We start from the raw sequence: 23201 nt of genomic DNA on the forward strand, positions 1-23201 counted from the left end.
TACGGTAATTGCTGCAGCTACTCATGATTCTGTCACAGCAAGAAAGAGTTTGATGGGTTTAATCCATATCTCCAGGCACTGCCCGTTGCCTTTTCTTGCATCTTATTTCTATCCAGCATCTTTTTTATCTGAAATAATCCTTAATCTTTTGTTGTTTTTGTTAGAAAAGTATTTTCAGTTCATAACAAGTCAACAGAAGTAGCAAATTTCGTCAACATGTTGTTTACTTATTATTACAGGGTATAAGAAAGATGTGAAAGAACGCAAAACCCAAATTTGGACTTTCCTAATGCTGGTAGGGATGCTGAGGCTGTCAGAACAAGTTTCCCTTGTCTCTAAAACCAGCCAATTCCACCATGATCTAGGGCAAGGTGTAGAACAGTTGCCACCCCCCCTCACACATTTTTGCAGGACTACAATACCCACCATTGTTGATCATTGGCCATGTTGGCTGGAGCTGATGGGAGTCAGATGGGTCACAAGTTCCCCACTCTGACTTTAGAGGACAAACAGCAGAGTTCTAATGGAGTAAGTCAATCTCATTTAAACAGTTCCACTTTTGGGCAACATAATCTTCAGGATATCCTCAGCAACAGAAGAGAGACCTTGACCAACCTGGTTAAGAACAGTATCTTAGTTCAAATGATTTTAGCAGCAGTGCCAATCTGGGGGTTTGTGGAAAAGGGGAAGGCTGCTTGGAGGCAGTAGATAAGGAAATATCTAGCTATTTTAAATGAGTCTAAGTCTTCAGTATCAGATGAATTACATCTTAGGTTACTAGAAGCCACAGTCACACCATAGTGCTTTAAACAGTTGTGGCTTCCCCCAAAGGATTCTGGAAGCTGTAGTTTGTTAAGGGTTCTGAGAATTGTTAGGAGACCCCTGTTCTTCTCACAGTTTCCAAAGTGCCTTAACAATCAACTCCTCTCCCCAGGGAACTCTGGGGATAGTTTGTCACATAAGTAATAGTTCCACTTTATTCTGTGCTAGGCCATCTTCAGCTGGAACACTGTGTCCACTTTTGGGCACCACACTTTGAGAAGCACACAGACAAACCGGAAAGAAGTTCAGAGAAAGGTAATGAAGATGATCAGAGATATGGAAAACAAGTCCAATGAGGAACATTTAAAGGAACAGAGACATGATAACACTTTTTATTTCTCTGAAGGGCTGCCACATAGCAAGGTTAGAGCTAACAGGCTTAAGTTAAAAGAGGGTAGATTTGGACTGGGCATTTGAAGACACTTTTTAATGATAACAGCAGTTGAACAACGGAACCAATGACCTCAAAGGCCTTCACTGAGGCCTTCAAAGCACAGGTTGGTCCCTCTGTCTGTGCCCTGCACCCTACCCAAATCTGCGCTGGAGGCTTGGGAGATTACCCAGAACAGATTTAGGGGGTGCATGAGTGAGGTGAAGTGGGCGAGTCCCATAACACAAGTGGAACTCCTTGTGCTGATAAAGCCAATTCCCTTCCCCGGGGAAATGGAGTTGCGAGCTGGACGCAAACCCGCCCCTTGTGTGAGGGTGTGCCTAGCCCCCGCATAATAGGGAGTCCCTGGCACGTCACACCCTAGGCCGACCAATCTGGTCGGCCAGGGGGCATGGCGTACTCCATTTAAGCAACCTGCAGGTGGGAAATCGCCACTGTCTGGTTCCCGCTCACACAGTTCTTACTTAGATCTACTTTGGACACAGCCCAATTCCTCCAACTCAAAGTCCTCATGCAAATCTGCAAGTCTACCAAATGCGGTTTTAGTGTGAAATGGAATGAGCCCACATATTTATTATAATCATTTGGCTAAAATAAAACAAGCACATCAGACAACACGGCGACTGTATACAAGAAAACATACAAGAGACCTCAGCGACAAAATTTTGAATTAAATTGTTAAATTAAATTAAGCTTTGTTGTCTTAAAGTTGCTCTAAATTCTAGAACTACGGCACAACAGATTCTTTCAGTGGTGAGATAAATAACTTTCAGAGATCTAATGATATCCTGTATGATATCATGGTGTTTCTGAAGAAGTTAAAGTCCTGAAGCTTTGAGTCAATGAAACCATAGGTGACAAAGCCCAGGAAGCAGAATCTTCCCATTGTTAAGTTTGAAGACCCAGTTTAAATGGGCTGGGGAAATGCTACAACACTATTACAGGCAGGAGGCCATGATCAGGCAGGAGACCATCATCAATTTCACTGCTCAGAGATGAAAAATGTCATTAATAAAGAGGGGAAATGCAGACTAAAAAGGGAAAGAAAAACCAAAGTGAAAATTAAAAGTCACCTCTTTTATGACAATTAGTCCTCCAAAGAAAATACTGCATGCACAACTTCCCCCCAACAGTTAGACAAAGTTGTTCCATCCCCCAATGTATTCTCTTTCATTCCTTCTCAGGAGGAAAGATTTGAAAAAGCAGACCGCTGGGAAGAAATACTACAGACTTCTAGGTTAGTGAAGGAACTCCCAGCATCGCTGGTGTATTCTGGGTAAGAAGAACTGGAAGAGATTATGTTCTTCAGCCTCTGAAGTGCAATGATTAATAGCAAAAGAAGAAATGCCAAGAGGCTGAGGAATATCGAAACATAGACATAGACGTTAGACATGTGTCCGGAAGATGAATCCATGGATGTCGAGAGAGAGGTGGGATACAGCTCCAGAAAAGTCCCATTTTCCATATTTGATATTAATCCAGAGGTAGGGTGGAGTTCCGACATTTTATTTGTGCGTGTTGTAAAATAAATGGAGGAGACCTAACATTCAAAGGCAACCTTCCAGAAGAAAGCTGGCATATTGAGCTACCCAGTGATGGCTGTTATCCTTCACTTCTTAGGTCAGAATAAATCTGGATGGTGTTATCCTTTGTTGCTGTAAGAAAGAAAAGGGGGAGAGGAAAAATTAGACTATAGTACTTAAAAGTTCATTTCTTATTTGATGCAATGCTGGAATGTTGAGCAAGTGAATAACTTCAGCTTCATGTTTTGATTCTTCTTAGAGGCAAGTGGTAACAGAAAGCTTGGCATGTAAGATTTTAAATGTATACTTTCTACTTAAGTGCTGCTAGTAATCTCCCAAGTACAGAAATCTGGGCATTGCAGACTTTGGTATCTCTTGAAACCAACCCATCAACTAGCCTTTTGCCGAACTCAGAACTGTTTTGTACCAGTTTAGGTTTTTTGTGTGGTTAGGTCTTCCATAACTATATCATTGTATCCAACACTGTCCATGTGTGAGTGGAAAGGACTTCTGATTGCACAGTGGGATTTTTACCAGGGTCTTTCTGAAGCATATTTTGGGGGCATATGGGGAACTGCAAGGGGGTAGAGGAGGAGATGAAGCACCATTGCGCTAGCAGAAGTCTGTTTGGAATCCACTCCAATTTTGGAGCCTCAGAAACTGACCCTGAAAAACATGGAGGGTGGGATAAAATGAAATGAGGTTAAAACAATCTGGTAATTCCATAAATATGTGCCAACATTGCTACCGATAATACTCTACTTTGATATTCTCATTTATCACTCTTTATTTCTTGTTGATTCCTCTAACATTGGGTGGCTAACCTTTGGCCCTCCAGCTGTTCTTGGACTAGAACTCCTGCCATTCCAGACTATGGGTCATGCTGGCTGTGGCTCATGGGTGCTGGAGCCCAGAAGGAGCCAGAGGGCCACAGGTTAGCTGCCACTGCTGTGACCTAATTAAGAAGCTTCTTCAAGATGCCAGCAGCTCTTCTGTCTGTGGGAAAAGCCAGAAGAGATGAATGATCTTCAAGACATGCAAACAAGTCTCTCCAAGCACCATTTCTCTTCTGATTAAAAGATGCCTCAGCAGACAATTTCTAAGAGAGCGAAAGAATTTGCCACAAGGTGTCTGCAAGAGCGTGCATAAAATAACCACTATATTGCAATAGTAATCTAAAGGTAAGGGTCTTGACAATACTATAAATAGCTTCAGACATCTTTAAAACTTCAGCTACGGTAAATAATTTATACCCAATTTGTAGACCGTGATTTCATTTCTCTGTCGCCTTGTCTATGTGCCTTATAAATGCCTAGTTTAGCAGAAAAGGAACCAATGGCATCAAATTTCTCATTTGTATGGTAGACATATTATCCTAAGCTTAATAGCATGGTTTTAATGAACGTAAATGCCCAAATCCAGGTCTGGCTGCACATTGCACAATGAATTGCCTTAGACTTTGTGTCGGACTATATATTTGAATGTGCATCTCATTAAAGCAAGGGAGTGTGAGTTGGTTTGGATGTGAAAGCCAGCTTATGTGCTGTCAGAAACTGCTGACCACTGCCCCATGTGACGAGCCGCAACTCTAGAAGTCACTGACCTCCAATAAAGCTGTATGTGAAAAGATTCAGGACGGATAAAATAAAGTCATTTTTCCCACACAGAGCATAGTTAAACTATGGAAATTGCTCCCACAAGAAGAAGTGATGGAGAAGTCTACTAATAGCTACTAGCTATGATGGTTATAGGGATGCAGGTCGCGCTGTGGTCTAAACCACAGAGCCTACGGCTTGCTGATCAGAAGGTCGGTGGTTCGAATCCCCGTGACGGGGTGAGCTCCCATTGCTCGGTCCCTGCTCCTGCCAAGCTAGCATTTCAAAAGCACGTCAAAGTGCAAGTAGATAAATAGGTACTGCTCCAGCGGGAAGGTAAACGGCGTTTCCGTGCACTGCTCTGCTTCAGCAGAAGCAGCTTAGTCATGTTGGCCACATGACCTGGAAGCTGTCTATGGACTAACGCCAGCTCCCTCGGCCTATAGTGCAACCCCAGAGTCGTCTGCGACTGGACCTAACGGTCAGGGGTACCTTTACCTTTATGATGGCTATGTTCTGTCTCCAGAACCAGAGACAACAATGTTTTTGAATACCAGTTGGTGAAAACCACAAGGCAGAGGAGTTCTCTTATGCTTGGGGCCCGCTTGCTGGTTTCCCACAGGCCTCTAGTTGGCGCTGTTGACTCCAGCCAGGTCATTAGAGTGCCTCCAGCCTTTGGTTCATGTGATTGTCATCTTGCCTCCAAGCAAGCTAGACCCCAGGCCTATTACTGGCTTTGTAATTATCCACTCAACTGCTGAAACAAATAGTCATACAACTGGTACAATGATCTGTGTGGCTTGCATTGATTAAAAATAATATATACAACACCAGTGTCCAATCAACAAATGGCAAGATGACTGTGATCAGATTCTTGGAAGCAAATTAATTGTGTACTATATTAACGGGATAAATCATGCATGGCGATATAACAAAAACAAGGGATTTGAGAGTTGAACAGATGGAAGATGTGTGTGCATGCATGTTCACCAATGATGCTCTGCACTTGGGGAGCCAATTGGCATGGGAATGGCCCTGCTACGGTATCCAATTCCTACTTTCCTTCTCTTTTTTAATTTGTCTCCTCTTTTGTCTTTTGAGTAAAAACCTTCACAGCTCATAATATATCCACTTTATAGTAAATCATTAAAATCATTCCCTGAACACCTGTTTATTTATTAAAGAAGAGTGGGGCAAATGGCTTCAAAACAATGCAGATGAGTCCATTCTTAGCAGAATTGGAGAGGGCGAACGGCATTTAAGAGTCAGTCTCAGAAGAGTTCTGATGTAAGCTACTGATAGGATCACATCAATTTCAGCTCTACATACTGCAGTAAATTGAGTGTTCTTTCAGATAACCTTGGTTGCAGTGCGTTATAAATTCCCTTACATTTTTATTGCCTGTGGTTCTTCTCTGTGTAAATCTTGATTCTATTACTGTATTTTATCTGCCAACCTCCACGAAGACGCAGCTGCAGAGGCTTCATTTGCAGTTCTTGGGCTTGACAGATTATACCAAAGGCAGAGAAGCAAAGAACTTGGGACCCACAGCCTTGAAAGAGCACCATCCTGACATCAACTTGTTGGGTATTAAGATCTTCAGAAGGGGTCCTTCTAAATGTTCTGCTACCAGAAATGGTATGGTTAGCAGGAATGCACAAACGGGCCTTCTTAGTGGTGTCCCTCCAGCTGTGGAATACCTTCTCTTTGGAGATAAAAGTCAGCATCAACAGTATATTCATTGTGGTGCCAACTTAAAATGTATATGTTCCCCCAGGCTTTTATGTGAGACAAGTCTACACAATCTTTATCCTTTGAATTTTTAATTAATTTTAATTGCTCTAGTCTTTTTTATGATATAAACTGCCCTAAGATCAGCAATGATAAATGATGAGACAGATATTTTTAAAACAAAATCTTTTAGTGGAAGGGCTGTAGCTCAGTGATGGAGCATGAGCTTTCTGTGAAGAATGCCCTAGGTTCAATACCCAGTAGATGGTATTCTATTCTGAGCAAAACTTGGTTGACCTATGGAAATTACTGGACCTAAGTTATGTTTCATTAATTTCAGTGCGTCTAGCTCAATATCACCCAGGTAGGGTAGACAGCACTGAGCTGAATGGACCAATGGTCCAACTCAGATAAAGGCATAATTCTTGTGGCTAATGAAACAACAACAATTTGGGACCATTCCAGACAAGTTTTTCATGCAACGGATGTGCTACAGTGCACCAGAATTGAGACCTCAGATGAGGAAGACCCCATTATCACTCCTGCAGATTTGGGGACCCCAGTTCATCCCAAGTGGTCCCGTCAATCAGCTTTAAAGACTTCCCACATCATCCTCAGTAACAGAGGTGACATTGGTTTCAGGTCAAGGCCCAGACCAGAAGGGTCAGTGGACATCTGGCAGCTCAAAGTTTCTCTCCCTTGAGGAAGGACTAGGGCAGTAAGGATGGTTATAAAGCTGCTCAGTTGGTGCTTGCTAGCTGCTAATACAACAACTCAGATGGCTTAGTTCCAAGAACCAAATCCAATGTGAGTTTTTAGCAGGACAACTCTTTAGCTGTTTTTTGAAACCGTGCTCACTAACCTGCCAGACGTGGTTTAAGTTGAGAATCTGGGGCAAAATAAGGCAGGGACCATTGCAATTAGTAATTGTGCTAATGGCTTAAAAAAAAAATTAAGAGCAGGCATGGGGAGTCTAGTATACATCAGGACACTGATGGTGTGCACTTTTAACTCTTTTCCTCTGCTCTGATCCACACCACTCCCCACACCTGCTACAGTTGTGGCTTGGATCATGAATGCCTTGTGAGTCGAAACGTTTTGGCTCCTGAACGCCACAAGTGAGTGTTCTGGTTTGCGAATGTTCCTTGGAACCCGAATGTCCGACCCGACTTCCGTGGCTCCTGCAGCCTTGGTTTCTGAAAATTTTGGAAGTTGAACGGACTTCTGGAACGGATTCCGTTCAAATTCCGAGGTACGACTGTATTTGCATTGGGAGAAAGTATCCTATTTATGCTAGTGGAACTTGCCTTCCAGTACAAAGAAGCATAGGGGGCAGAGAGAGATTAGGACCCCTACGGAAGGCAAAAGATTTAAGACTACTACTCCCTCCCGTTTCTGATCTAGACTTTGATGGTTTTTTAACAGCCAGCCACACAATACAAGCATTCATGCTATTTGCACGAATGGTGTCTTATCTCGTTTGGCCCTCAGCCACACAGTGGCGGCGGAAGGCAATTAATTATATTAATTCCATTTATCAGGCACTCACTGCCTAAGTATTCTCCAATAAACTTACAAAGTTTGAAGAGCAGAACATGCAGAACAAAAAATCAGAAGAATGTTTTGCAGATAAAGCAAGCCATACAATAACCACAGAACAGACCCAATAAAAGAGCAGCAAATTGGAGCAACCAAAAAACCTATCAATACACAGCAAAATCACAATTCATGGATGCAAGGCTCACAATCTGGGTAGGCCGGCTTTACGCACTAGCTTATAGTTTCTTTCTTAAATTGCTGGGGTACTATAACCGGGAGCAGACGGTCTACTGTTGCTGGAAATCTGTGCACTCTCTATGCGCACAAAGAGTGCCAGATGGCCCTGGCTGAACAGGAAGGTGTCTGAACTACAGCCACAGCAGCCACACTCTTGCCAAACGATTCACTTTTGAGGTTTGGTGCAACTAATGGCGCAATCTAACCACAAAGTCGGAACAACTTTCTCAGGCATGAATAAAATGTTTACATCAAGTGCCAGCTAATTAAAACTAGGCATGATATCTTCAGTGACTGAGTTTGGGAATTTGGGAGAGACGCTGCAGTGAAAATCAAGAGATTCAGTAGACATCTGACAAATTAACCAGTTGTGCTAGATTTATTATAGAACAGAAGTGAAGGTTCTGCTTGTCCCTTGGCTACTTGCGGCGAAAGTGCAACTTCCTTGGGGGCCCAACTTTGGGTTTCTCCCTGTTTTGGTGATATGATTGGCAGATAGACAAACAGTTTTATTTTGCCGTGATATTATATGGAATGACCTGCAGAGCAAGGCAAACCTTTGACTCATAGCAGTTTCCTCTATCATGGGTGGAACAGGTGTCCTCAAAGGCACTCCTGGCCTTTCGCCAGGTATGTCACCTACAGCCATTCTTGGATTGGGACAACTAGACCACAGTTGCTCATGTATCAGTAACCTCACAGCTGTGTCACGGCAATGCGCTATCTGTGGGGCTACTCTCGGAGTTGATCTGGAGGCTGTGGCCAGTACCAAACAAGGCAGATTGGTTGCTTGTGGGGAAAACCATTGCCAGCACGTAACACTTTGCTTGCATGATTTGAAACGGCTTCCAATTTGCTACTGGACGAAGTTCAAGGTGTTGCTACTAACATTTAAGTCCTGTACAGCTTGAGACCAGGTTACTTTAGAGGTCACCTTATCCCATATATGCCCAGTAGATGCCTGAGCTCTGTGGGAGAGCTACTCTTGCAAGTTCCAAAGATCTCAGAAGCCTGCAGCATCTCAGAACAGGGCTATTAGTGTTTCTTCCCTTGTTCTGTGGAATAACATTCCTGTCGAGATACATACAGCAGGCACTCACTATCTGCATTTTTCAGAAACAGTTGATGATGATTTTGTTTTGACAGGCCCCACAAGTATCCACTTCAAATATTGCTTTAAATGTATTTGTGTCTAAACACTGGTTTAGAATGTGATTAATACATTAACTGTAATAGTAATATAGTCTTCTAGACACACACAACCAATTTATTTGTTGATTTATTTATTATTATTTGTTAAATTTGTATACTGCCCTTCATCCGTTTTCACTGGGTGCCTAAAGGTGTATAATGAAGAAGCCAGCTGCACCTCCTTGGGGAGAGCATTCCACAAATGGGGAGCCACCACAGATAAGGCCCGTTCCGGATACATACAGCAAGAAGTAGATCTGCTTTCAGAAAGATTCTTTCCATGAGAAAGACAAGAATCTGGCAGAATCTCTGGATGTTTCTATTTCCCATCTTTTAAGCATACTTTCATTGAGTAGATAAACAATTCTCCAGGGCTGGATTTGAATCTCTTATTATGTTGCTTTTTTCTTATTCTAACTCTGAACCACTCAACCTTGAAATCAGCCAGAATGTAATAAAGGAAGCTATTGAATGCAACAAGACTACTGCAGAATACCGTACACCATTAATACCAAAATGTATTGATAATTATATTTATCACACTAGTATTCGGTGCCAAAACAAGATAACGGAAGCCAGCCACACCCTGTCTTTCATCCTTCCAAGTTGATGACATATTAAAATTTAATCATGGAAACCAGATGTCATATGATGGAAAGTTGTACACATGCACGTGAGCTTTGAAGCTCACACACAATCTTCGTCCCAGATGCCAAAGGACAACCATCCCTTCCTCTCCACGTGCTCTCCATCGATCCTACTTTTGCCTGTGAAAACAAAATCCCTGGAGAGGCTGAATGTGCGGCATTGTCTTCAAATGAGACAAATATAAATGATTCCACTTCTGTTCCAATCCTCTCCCATTGCCCTAGGAGCTTCTTTAACAAACACTTTTCACATGCTGCACAGCATTTGATTATTCCTTCCCAAAATTGCATGCCGTGCAGCGGTCCTCAATCACAGCTGAGACAACAATGCCTACAGAATCCTCCAGCGAAAAAAGCACACTGGCCCTGGAATGCAAATAAAAGTCGGGGAGGAAGTGAGGGAGCAAAAGGAAAAAAGTAACAGCATCACTCGGCATAAAACTGTTAATTTATTCCAGTTGAAGAGCGTCGGATATAGCATGCTTCCAGAATTTCACTACAAGCAGCTACTAGATCAGGGCATTATACAGAGGTAGCCCATGTTTCTCTCCTTATACCCTCACAGCAGAGAACTGCAGCTAATCACAGCCCCCCCCCCACAATAACCTAAATTGTTTGAAGATGTGCTGTATGCTGAATACAACCCATTCAGTGCAAATGTGACAAGGCTGTCCCATTAGCACAAAGAATTTCACCTGTGCAATGGGACTTCCTCTTATTTTCTCTACACATTCCTGCGCCACCTGAAATCTGCTCCAAAGGGTAAGGGGAACTCTAGGAACAGTTTCAAGAAAGGAAGTCCCATTGGACAAGCAGAGGTCCCTGCGTGAACAGAATGGACTTCGCTGGATACAACCCTACTTTTTTTATTTTAGATGTATACAAAAACCATATTCGGCATACGGTACAACAGAAATGGGGATCCTGTGGTCCTCCAGATGTTGTTGGTCTGTGGCTCCCATCATCTGCGCCATGCAACAACCACATTTCAGCAAGAGCTTGCAGAAGTGGAAACGTAACCAATCGAGCCTTTAGTACAAGCTGAAGGACGAGAGCATAATGGCTCTCATCCAGCAGCTCCCGGCCGAGAGTGAGCAGCTGGAGCATGAGATGGAAAGGATGTTGACTGATGGTCAAACCAGGCACTATGAGAACAAAGAAAGGGCAGAGGTCACTGATTCCATCTCTCTACCCAGGCAGGTCTACTAGGCTGGTTATTGCTGAGTTGTAGCAGAACTGTTGGGTTCCGCTGCAACTCAGAAGAGTGATGGGGTGTGTCTTGCTGTAAATTTGCTAGGCACCTGCCCACAGATCTATTCAAGGATACCATCACCTTTGTTGTTTTACATTGCTACTCTTTGTGGGGGCCAATGGTGGTACTTCTCAGTGAGAATGTGGAGCCCCAAGGGCAACGGTGTAGTTTATCCAAATCTCTTGGGTAGGGGGGTCTGCAGCTATAATGGGAGAAGGGCTGTTGCCCATGAACACACATCTATGTGACAGAGTGTGAGACACCTGGTGCTTCTTTTAATTAATTTTTTTGCAGGCATTTCTATTAGATCAAGGTCCAACCACCTGCAATGCTGGAATCTCAACAGGCAGTCCCCCATCCAAATTTGAAACCATACCGGGGCCTGCTTAGCTTTGCAAATGTGCTGGCAGTTTTATTGCTTTATCACTAGGACACAATCCTTATGATCACAAATGCAAATAGCACTGTGACATCTGCTTCACAAATTCTCTTCTCTTTGTTCTTGGGATTAGTTAAAAACTGAACATCAGAAAATTAAATCAGTGCTCTCTGCATACTGCTGTCTAAAACATGGCCTCTGGGTGGAATTCCATTCAAACATGCTAGACTTTTAAAAAATACCTGCAGATCTCTCTTTCTTTCTTTCTTTCAGGGGAAGTTGCAGTTTCCAGTGCTCAGTGGTCAAGAAGACCAAAGGCTGTTTTGAAATTGCAGCAGGACAATATTTTTTTAAATAGTGAAAACAATTTTGCAACTTCATTAGTGGACTAAGGTACTGTACTGGCTATATTTCTGAAATGGAAAGAGTATTTTGATCAACTTTTAAAAGTTTGCTTTTGTCAGTTCCAGCTCTTTCTCAAGCCTACATTTTGAGGCTGGAAACAAGAATAACTTGTTTCAGATGTAAAATCCAGAGGCTGCGCATTAATTATTGGCTTAGGTTTGCCAGAATGGAGGATTTTAACTGAGCAGGTTTTAAGGAAATGGCCAATTTGGACCCAAAATATAAATCCAGTAAATCTACAATGGAGAAGCAGAGTTATTTTTACTACAATAGAAAAAAAATAGTTTTTTTTTCAGTGCAGTGCGAATAGCAGAGACAATTTCATTCTCTAGGGCTGAAGTCAAACTTTCTCAAAGTTCATTACAACTTGCAGAATTTAAATAGTGCCCCCCACTCACCATGGCCCTATGTACACACTAATATATCTCAATAGCAATTTGAGCATAAATGAGAAATATTTTTAATGGCAGAGTGTGGAAAACCTAATAAATAATTTTGAGTAAACTGTATTTAGTTGTAAATATTGCTTGACAATGTTATTTAAATAAGGGATAGGTGCCAATCTCTAAATTGACTTTTTCTAAATTATTCAGAAAAAGCAAAACTGAGTGTAATGGCCAGTAGAACACAAAAAACTTTTCATATTAAGCAAAGCATCACATTGGCTTTCAAAAGAGCAATTGAGAAAATTTAAATAAAACAAAATCGACCACTTCAGGTAGCCAAAGATGTTTTCACATCTTACTTTCCTCAGTTACACAAATGCTGACCAGATGTATTTATTTAGGATGACCAAGTGAGAAGCAAAACAAACAGCTTAAAAAACCCCTTATTTTAAAGTCTGTCAAATATTCTGCTTCAGAAGTCTTATCCAGCCATTTATTATGATTAGAGGACAACTGCAAATAAAAGCCAATGGTTATTATCTCCCCCAACTCCATATTCTATTCTGCTTCCATCCATATGAAACCTTCTCTGTCACCTCATAAAATATTAGCAATGAAGCCAGCCTGAGAAGGAGTTCACACATCCATGTCCAAGACTTGATGACTGCAGTGTCAAGTTGTAGCGCATGTGACATGCATGTGAGCGAGACAACCTTCACAGGTCACACTTCTTCAAATATGGAGGCGATTCGCACATCTGGCTGCAAGTCACTAGATTATGCACACTCATCTGTTCTGCAGCCCTTAAGGGTCCTTAATTCTAGAAACATTTACTGGAGAATAAGGTCACACAGATCACAGTGGGCCTTACCTCCCAGTAAGCATCTGTTAAATTCTGCTGTAAATTGATCAGCAACAGATCCCTCTACTATTTAAAGACAGCATTGCTTCTTCTCCCGCTCCGTTGCCTTCGGAAAACCATCCCTGGGTTAAACTGAATGGAAGAGAACCTCCTCTAAATCTCCAGATTGCATTTTGAAATAGATATATTTAGATGCACTGCCCAATCTTTTTCTCCAGTGTGATAGATAATTCGTTTTGCAGGAGGTTATTCACGCTGTGCAAATCAGATATTTCCCTCTTCCTATCACCCGCTTTGTGTGTGTCTGCAACAGTGTGCAGGTGTGAGGGGGAGAGAAGTGCATTTTTGCAAAACTCTCATCTGGAGAGGATGCAGAATGGGCACAAAAATACCTGCCGGAAACTCTTTGCCCTCTAGACACCAGCCAGAGGGCAAATTGTATGTAACATTGAAGAGCTTTGGTCCTCTGTAGCACAGGTTGGTTCTCCACCGACAGGTGATGTTCCTGCAACCTGGGTCAATAATGAATGGGGATGGCGGGTGTTTTGGGGGGCAGGCAGTTAAGGGAGTCACTGAGGCTGCAATCCTAGACACGCTTTCTTGAGAGCAAGTCCTGCCGAACTCACTGGCACTTACTTCTGAGTAGGCATGCCTAGGGTTGCCCTGAAAACTTAGAGAGATCCAAACCGTTTCACCAGGCAAGAAAACCGTCCCTTTAAAAAAAAAAAGCGAGAAAGAAACTAATCTAATTCCTTCGCTCCTGCCCCCCCCGTCCCCCTTTTTGAAGCAAACTAAAAGGCCGGTTCCTGTACCTAAAGGCTGCGTTCTTTTGTATGCTTACTCGGGAGTAAGCCACGTGGAAGGCTTTCCAAGCAAACCGACCCAGAACCGGGTTGCTCGGCTGCAATCCTGGACAACTAGTTCCTTAGAAACACGCAAGTTCTAGCGAGGCTTCTTTCCGAGGCAAATCTGTTTCGGATCCGGGAGGATCGCCTCGTCCTTTTGCGTTCCGCGGAGGGACGCTGCGGAAATGCCAGGCTGTCCCGGGAGATCTCCGGGACAGGAAGGCTGCTCCGATGGCAGGACTTTAAACGACACCATTCAAAAGCCTCTCTGAGCAGAAGAAGGTGGGGGAAATCTGGAGCCGAGGAGGGTTAGGGAGGGCGCGCGTGCAATCCAGAAAGGGAGACCGCGGAGGGGACGCCGGCTCACTGACCTGCGCGGGCGGGATCCCGTCTGGCTTTCCCCGGAGGAACGAGGCTGCGAAGCGCCGGGCAGCCGGAGCGACACCGAATCACCGCCCGCCTCGCTCTACAAGCCACCCGGTCAGCACTGCGCTCCGCCGAAGAAGCGGCTGGCAAGAGCCCGAGGGGCGTGGCTGCTGCTGGCCCGCCCCTGGGAGGGGAGAGGCCCCCGCCGCCCAATCAGCAGCCGGCTCTCGCCCTGTTTAGAATAAAGACTCCCCATCGAATTCCTTCACCTTTGGCCGCAGTCGCTTCCCTTCGCATTTTTCTGGAGCGGGTGGGGTGGAGGCTCCCTCCGCATAGATATGTGAGATGCGAAGGCTCTGCTTTCCATTTCCTTCCAGACACGTTTTTTTTTTAAAAGACCCCCTCCCCACTTTCCCGTTTAGCAGATACATAATTCACCTGGTGTGCTGAGAACAAGCAGGGCCGTCCCGGCCATGAGGCAGACTAGAGCAGCCGCCTCAGGAAGCCAGAATCCAAGGGCAGCTGCCATGGGTGCCCCTACTGAAGGGAGCAGCTGTGGCAGCAATGCAGGATTTAGGGCAGTGCTAGAGGTTCCCGGGTGGCGCTGTGGGTTAAACCACAGAGCCTAGGACTTGCTGATGAGAAGGTCGGGGGTTCGAATCCCCGTGACGGAGTGAGCTCCCATTGCTCGGTCCCTGCTCCTGCCAACCTAGCAGTTCGAAAACACATCAAAGTGCAAGTAGATAAATAGGTACCGCTCTGGCGGGAAGGTAAATGCAGTTTCTGTGCGCTGCTCTGGTTCGCCAGAAGCGGCTTAGTCATGCTGGCCACATCACCCGGAAGCTGTCTGCGGACAAATGCCGGCTCCCTCGGCCTATAGAGTGAGATGAGCACACAACCCCAGAGTCGGTCACGACTGGACCTAATGGTCAAGGGTACCTTTATCTTTACCTTTAGAGGTTCCCGTGTACAGGATGCTGAGCTGAAGGGATGCAAAATTGAGAAGGTCCATAACTGAAAAGATCCCATTTTTGGCCTTGACCAGGCAGCATATTACCAAAATCTACCCCTGCTTCCAGGTTCTGGTGAGATCTTGTGAGAGCCCCAAGAGAACTTGCAGGGATCTCGCTGGAACCCAGGTAAGCAAGGCTTTGGCAGGGGCACAGGGCGGCTCCTTCCTGCTTCACCTCAGGCAGCAAAATGGGGCAGGCTGCCACTGAGAACAGGTACCCTTCTGCAATCCAACAAAGATTTCGTGCAGCAGGATCCACAGGACTTTGGGATGTTTTCTGGGAAAGCAGAGGCTGCTCCATTAGGGCTAAAGAGGTACAGCTTCACCAGCCTCAGCCTGCCATCAATCTGCCCCTTGTCCACCTGCCTGTCTTTCAACCAATCGGGGAGCGGGGGCGAGAACTACCTGAGGCAACTTCCTCCTCCTCCTCAGGGTGCTACAAACCATGCATTTCCCCCAAAGAATCATGGGGATTGCAGTTTACCCCCTCACAGAGCAGCAGTCTCCAGCACCCTGACTAAACTGCAGTTCCCATAATTATTTGGGTTCTTGTGTTTAAAATTAATGGTGTGTGGAATGTAACAAGGAGGAGGAGGAAGACAAAAGTGACATTAGTTGGCTCAGCCTGTCGTAGCCTCTGGTTCCACCTACTGGCAGTCCTCCTTTCTGCCCAATGGGCACCAGTTGCCACTGGAGAGGTGCTCAGTACAGCAGCAGCACAACCAGATGGCTTCATCTCAGCTACAACAAACAAAACATGTCTCTCCCGTATTGGTTTGTACAGCCACAGCAGAAGCAGTATTTTGCTGTGAAATCAAAAGACAGGATCAGTCTGGTATTCTGTAATCAGTGGCACCACAACATTTGAAAATCTATTATTTCCATCAATTGCAGGCAAAACTGGTATATATCAGGTTTGGATCAATATTATTATTATTCTTATTATTCTCCTCTCTCATATTTTGTCCACACAAAACCTACAAAAACCAATGTCAAAGGATGTTATGGCAGATTTTTGTGTGTGTCATGTTAAGTGAAGAGAAGACCATTGCTTGATTGGTTGATAAAGGACAGTGAAAACTACTTCATGTCTTTCGAACTAGCTGAAGGTGCTAGCCTAATAGCTTTTCACATATGGTGGCTCCTATCTTTAGCACACTTCATTTGCTTAGCTGGCGGCTGGAGAAAAAGAATTTGCAACTGGAATGCGACCTATGAAAGAGACAGAGTTTTTCTCCCTGCCTGGGAGTGGTATGCTGTTTGCTTTTGGAGGAATTGGAATTGTCTATCTGGATGTTTGCTTTTCCTCCATGCTCAGCTTGTACATTTGTAGATAAACAGATATTACAAAAGCACCATGCCTCCAGTGTTCTCTCTTCACAAGGAAGCAGACCCGGGATTCAGTAGCTCCTAGAACTTCCTGTCATTTGCTTGAGGTATTAGTAAAGGTAAAGGGACCCCTGACCATTAGGTCCAGTTGTGGCCGACTCTGGGGTTGCGGCGCTCATCTCGCTTTATTGGCCGAGGGAGCCGGCGTACAGCTTCCGGGTCATGTGGCCAGCATGACTAAGCCGCTTGTGGCGAACCAGAGCAGCTGTTTACCTTCCCGCTGGAGTGGTGCCTATTTATCTACTTGCACTTTGACGTGATTTCGAACTGCTAGGTTGGCAGGAGCAGGGACTGAGCAACGGGAGCTCACCCTGCCGCGGGGATTCAAACCACCAACCTTCTGATCGGCAAGCCCTAGGCTCTGTGGTTTAACCCACAGTGCCACCTGCGTCCCACACTTGAGGTATTAGACAGGTATAAACCTGACTTGATTTTAGCAAATGCAGTGGTGGGAAACCTGTAGCCCTCCAGATGTTGTTTGACTCATAAGAACATAGGAATATCCTACTGGATGAGTCCTAGTTGAACATCCTGTTCTAGTGGCCAAACAGATATCTGTGGGAAGCATACAGGCAGCACCTGAACACAACAGCACTCTGCAACTGGTATTCAGAAGCATACTGCCGCTGACAGTGGAAGTAACTTCCATGAATTTGTCTAATCCTCTTTTAAAGCCATCCAGGTTAATGGCCATCACTGTCTCCTGTGGAGGTGAGTTCCATAGTTTAAATCTGCACAGTGTGAAGAATTACTTCCATTTGTTTGTCCTGAATAAACAACTTCATTGGATGTTCCTGAGTCCTAGCGTTAGGAGAGGTGAAGAAAAGCCTTTCTCTATCCACTTTCTCCATAGGATGTATAAATGTTATGCACCTCTAACATGTCTCCTCTTACTTGTCTTTAATCTAATCCCCTGCTCCCAATGTTTCAACCATTCCTCATAGGGGAGTTGTTCCATCCCTTGGATCATTTTGGTTGCCTTTGGTTAGCCTTGATTCCAGCTCCCTCAGACCTAGCCTTGCTGGCCAGTGGCCAGAGATGGTGGAAGTGATAGTCCAACAACATCTGGGCACCACTTTGTTCTCCACCCATACTGTACAATACAGATTCTGACCCCTGAGAGTTTCACAACAAAATGATAGCAAGACATTTCAACATTGCTTTGTTGGCTTTGTGGATATAGTGGAGGAAGCTTGTCATTTTGTAAACTGAAATTCAATAGGGTTTTCCCTGACAATGTTGCATGTTTCTTCTTTGGCGTAGCTGAGTAAGATTGTCTTCCATAAACACAGTTTTAAACAATGAGAATGTTGCATGCATGCATACTGCAACATCTTAAACAAAACAGTAAATGGTATTTATTAACTCATTTACTATACAGTGGTACCTCAGGTTAAGAACTTAATTCATTCTGAAGGCCTGTTCTTAACCTGAAACTGTTCTTAACTTTAGCTAATGGGGCCTCCCTCTGCCGCCGCACGATTTCTGTTCTCATCCTGAAGCAAAGTTCTTAACCCAAGGTACTATTTCTGGGTTAGTGGAGTCTATAACCTGAAGCGTATGTAACCCGAGGTACCACTGTAGTAGGTAAAGGGAAGATCAGTTGCTGACTTTCAGTCTTCCTAATTTTGCCCAGAAACCAGACCTGTTAAGCTCTTCTAAATGACATTTACTTGGAACTCACAGGTTTCTTAATAAAAACTATATCCAACCTTCCAATTATGTTGTGTTAAGCTGTAGTAATTCTTGGGACTAGACATTTCAGAGTTCATTCAGTCCATCCATACGTCCTATTAATTCACTGAAGATATTTCTCTACTAGAGTAACCTCTGGAGATACAACATTTTTAACAAGGGCCCTCCAGAATACCAGACAATTCATCATCCTAAATGTCATTTGTATTGTACTCACAAATTCATAGAGTCAATAAAGAAGGCAAGACTCGTCACTCATCACATATATATCTGTATCAAATATTAAATGCTGTAATATATACTGGATCAGTCATTTAACATTTACCTAAACATCAAAACGTTTAACATTTAGCTGTTTTAAAGTTTCTATCTTTTGGAATAATAATGTGTTCAAAGACATGAGTAGAATCATGAAAGAAAAGGTAGTTTCATAATCAATTATAGCTTTATTGAACATTTTCACAGATGAGCAAGAGAATGCCAGAGATAAAGAACGCATGGCAGCTAGACAAACAATTTCAAGATATTGGGGAAAATATAAAATCGATATTCATATCAAAGTAATACCTTTTCATACCAACCAAAATGTTCCAAAATGGTGTGTGACCTTTCAAGTTCTACCGTATTGGCCCGAATATAAGCCACACTCCCCCCCCCAAATTCCGACCATGAAAAGTTAAAGTGCAGCTTAAATTCGCGACCTTACAAAAATTGGCTTTTACTATATTGCTGCTGAAACAGACATACAGTAAACTGAAATGGGTGTGAGTGCCTGCGGAATTTTAAGGGAGCGGCTTATGTTCAGGTATTGTCTCCTCCCCCCCCCCCTTGAATTTTAAAGGTGCTGCTTATATTCAGGTGTATCTTCTATTCGGGCCAATACGGTATATATGAATAAGCATAAATAGAACTGTGTTGTAAGAGCCGCGTGGAGGACTATAGGGTGACGAAAGCCAATCTGCCATTGTAAGATCAGATCCTTATTCTTCAGCACTGGTCCAGCTACAGGTAGTTGAGACCAACCCATTGCTTATTGCTACCCATGAGATTTATTCATGGTTATGGATTGGAGCCTTTGTACTTAAGTATTAGTTTGCAATTGGAGGAGGAGGAAAAAACTGCTGTGTCAGTATTCTGCCTTTGCCAATGGCTGAGTGCTTCTTGCAAATGATTCAGTGGAAGTCGAAGGGCAGCGATGCTGCGATCCAGTCCCTGCTATTAAGTTTCTGGCAGTGACATAGTGAGGCACACAGTGGACCTTAACTTTCATACCTAGCTGCCCAGAATAATAAGAAAGAAAGAAAACTAATGATGCAATTCTCTGTGAAATTATTAGTCTCTTTTTAGAGACCAGTAATGCTCCTTAACACTTAGGGGTGTGTATTTCAGAACCCTGAATAACCGTTGACTTCTGGTACAGACTTTGTGCCCCTTCACACCTTATTGGTTTGCTACAAAGAGCTCGGCTGCAGCAGTGCTGCCATTGTGGCAAACACAATGGCAATGGAAAGAGTGAAATGGCTTTTTTTTCTTTACAACTTTGAGTGGACATGCGTTTGCTTTCCTTTATCTGCACATGGAAGCTTGCAAAATGGCAGAGGTGAAAGAGAAACAAACATAAAGGCCTCTGGACTATGCAGCAATCAGAGCAACTATTGCAACATCCCTGCAGCGAAGCGTAGCTGTGTCAAAGCATCATCTGCTTCTCAAAACATTGCATCCGAACATTTGAAAGCATTGCACAGATTTGCAGCTAGACGCTCACCACTAACACTAGGAAAAAGAGAGAGAGATGGGAAACTAATTTTAGTTTTTAAGCATCTGTTTATCTGGGCACCACATGCAGATATTTATATACAATTTTGAACATCTGAAAGGCTAGCTCATGCTTTGTGGCCCTGATTCTTCTGATAGCTAACCTTTTCTTATCTATGAATATCCTGGCTGTACATAAATAAAGGACAAATATCTCTATCACACCATCACTATAGCATTGCATAGCACAGCACAGTGGTATAAAATATAGTGGCACCATTGTTGCCATATATTTTTTTTAAAAGATACAATCAAGTTAAGGCCTCCAGAGAGTGCACTAGCAGCAGCCTAGTCTAAGATTATGTGGGATGCTGTCTCTCATGAGATTAACTACTGCTCTCTAGTCTAGCCCATCCAATAATGCAGTCTGTGTCACCAGCTGAGAATGTAGGAATAATAAAAGTTTGTATCTCCTCTTGCTTTGGCGCAACATTCACGGCTCAAGGGGGTTCTGAATTTCCATTCAGACACAGAGTCTGAAAATGCCAGGAGTTTAATAATAATGGAGAGATTGAGAGTTTTGATATTGTGTTTTCTCTGCTGTGGGACACAGCTTCTATAAAACAAGCATGGAGGGTGTCTCTGCAGATTCCCCACAGCTCCTGCAAGCTGTGAGAGTGGGACTAATTGTTTTGGATAATAGTTCCCCCTGATTTTTAGTTACGACATTCTTTAATGTGCTCTTTGTGGTGCTGAATGAACAGTTCCTTCTTTGTGTCTTCAAATTCCCACCGGCGCCCAATCTCTACTAATCCACCATTCATTTGTTACAGAAAAAGGATGCCTGACAATCAGCGTACATGGTATTTTGAAGTTAATTCTCTGCACATTAAGCAAATGAGGGCATTTGCATATTTTCTAGATATATATTGTCTAGTATATTGGGTCATTAAAGTGTTAGTTTTTTTCAGTAAAAATTGCTTTGGGATGACGTGCTTTATATACCAGACATGTTTTATGCATAACATGAATACCATAATCTTTTCATATATTTTCTTTGGTTCATCAAACCTCATCCTGTGGTGTTACTTTATACACAAATAAGTGATGGAATTGACAAGAAAATGGTAGGTAATTGTGGGAAATAATGTATTTCCATTCTTTGTGTTTTGTCCAAATAGGTCAATAGGAGGGGATACTGCAGACCAGGTGGGGAAGCCAATGGGGCTACATCTGCTTAAGGGTCCAGCAGTTCCTTACGCCTGATTTAGAGGTCTCAACAAAAAAAGTAATTGGACAATGTGGACAAGTGGTCTAAACCACTGAGCCTCTTGGGCTTGCTGATCAGAAGGTCGGCGGTTCAAATCCCTGCAACGGGCTGAGCTCCCGTTGCTCTGTCTAAGCTCCTCCCAAACTAGCAGTTCAAAAGCACACCAGTGCAAGTAGATAAATAGGTACCGCTGTGGTGGGAAGGTAAACGGCGTTTCCGTGTGCTCTGGCACTCGTCACAGTCCTCCGTGAGCCAGACGCGGTTTAGTCATGCTGGCCACATGACCCAGAAAACTGTGGACAAATGCCGGCTCCCTCGGCCTGAAAGTGAGATGAGCACCACAACCCCATAGTCACCTTTGATTGGACTTAACCATCCAGGGGTCCATTACCTTTACCTTTTTTTACCAGCAGTTCCCTACCCCTGATTTATAGGTCTCAACAAAAAAAGTAATTGGACAATGTGGACAAAGCAAAAAGAAGTATTATGTGCACCATGTGCAAATACTGTACACATTTGCCCCTCCTCCTCCATGCTGACCGCATTATGGTCATTTGCTTCCCCACCAATATTTCCTATTAGAAGTATAATTCATGAAATAACCAGAGGTTACAATAAGGATGTAGTTGTCAAGCATGTACCCATATCAAGTGTTTCATCTTCAGTTCCACTCCAGTTTAATTAGAGTTATTAATATCTTTCAGCCAGTGGCAGCTGGTGATTTGCATACATGAATAAACTATCAATCTATCTGTCATTTAAAAAAAATATTGTGTTCTTCTCTCTGAAGTACCTGAAACGAAGGGAAATCTTCTGGACCAGAGGCAGGGGTGCAGATAAGTAGTTATAGATCAGAGATGGGGAAGCTAGCAGCAGCAGCCAACATAGCCAGTGCTCAGGAATGATGGGAGTTGTAGTCCAGCCACATCTGGAGGATCACAGGTTCCCAACCACTGTTCTAGACTCTGGACATAATGGACAGTATTCTACTGCTACTTCCCATCACAAGGATTACATTGCAAGGGCTACTGCTTGTGCAGTGGGACTTTCCCCTCTCTCCTCTCCTGCATTTGCACTTTCCTGTCCCTGGAGGGTTGGGAAATCTGGAGGGCCGACTTTGCCTATGCCTGCTTTAGATGGCAATGTGGCTTATTTCAATTACTTCAAAAGATGACAAAGCAGCCTTGTTGTGTTTAGGGTCATTGAGGCTTGTAATTTGTCAGACTTTATCCACTCTGAAGGGCCTACTGTGCCTACAGATTTCATCCACTTCTGTCAAAAGTAAGAAATATATAGCTATAGTTATAATTATTATCCCAGTAGTGACTGTAGGTAGGGAGGGATGAGGTGAACTCAGATCCCTAAGCTGAAGTGGGCAAGCTTTTAATTGGTGCTCAGTCGGGGTCCTAAGCATAATAGTAGTAATAATAATGATTATTATTTATACCCTACCCATCAAGCATATCTTGAGGATGACACATGCTCTATATCTCTATATCTATCTATCTATCTATCTATCTATCTATCATCTATCATCTATCATCTATCATCTATCATCTATCTATCTATCTATCTATCTATCCATCTATCATCTATCCATCTATAATCTATCATCTATCTATATCTATCTATCTATCTATCTATCTATCTATCTATCTATCTATCATCTATCTATCTATCATCTATTTATCTATATCTATCTATCATCTATCTATCTGTCTATATCTATCTATCTATCTATCTATCTATCTATCTATCTATCTATCTATCATCTATCTCCTATCTATCTATCATCTATCTAAACACCTACATATATACAAGTAATGTATGATGCCTGGAATGCAATTTTTTTTTTTGGTCTGAGGAGCTACTGTAGAGGATTTACAGTGCAACCCTGTACATGTCTGTC

General features: G+C 43.3%; 1 protein-coding gene across 3 annotated transcripts; it reads right to left on the reverse strand.

Moving 5' to 3' along the window:
- Positions 1-1123: 1123 nt before the first annotated feature.
- Positions 1124-14305, reverse strand: SERTM1 (serine rich and transmembrane domain containing 1). Of its 3 annotated transcripts, XM_083609349.1 has the most exons (3): positions 14177-14305; positions 3271-3402; positions 1124-2868 (listed from the first exon to the last, which is right to left on the reverse strand). In XM_083609349.1, the coding sequence occupies exon 3, from the start codon at positions 2715-2717 to the stop codon at positions 2394-2396; it is 324 nt and encodes a 107-aa protein (XP_083465475.1). In that variant the 5' UTR covers positions 2718-2868; positions 3271-3402; positions 14177-14305; the 3' UTR covers positions 1124-2393. The 3 variants fall into 3 exon arrangements, with proteins under 3 accessions (XP_083465475.1, XP_083465474.1, XP_083465476.1); XM_083609348.1 differs by lacking the exon at positions 3271-3402 and having other exon boundaries at positions 14177-14299; XM_083609350.1 differs by lacking the exons at positions 3271-3402; positions 14177-14305 and adding an exon at positions 13773-14152.
- Positions 14306-23201: the final 8896 nt, after the last annotated feature.

The sequence above is a fragment of the Podarcis filfolensis genome, assembly GCF_964270895.1.
Source record: "Podarcis filfolensis genome assembly, chromosome: 4".
Lineage (NCBI taxonomy): Eukaryota > Metazoa > Chordata > Lepidosauria > Squamata > Lacertidae > Podarcis > Podarcis filfolensis.

Excerpts from the sequence above, each read along its gene's own strand:
- SERTM1 (XM_083609349.1), bottom strand. The coding sequence starts at position 2,717 with ATGTCGGAACTCCACCCTACCTCTGGATTAATATCAAATATGGAAAAT.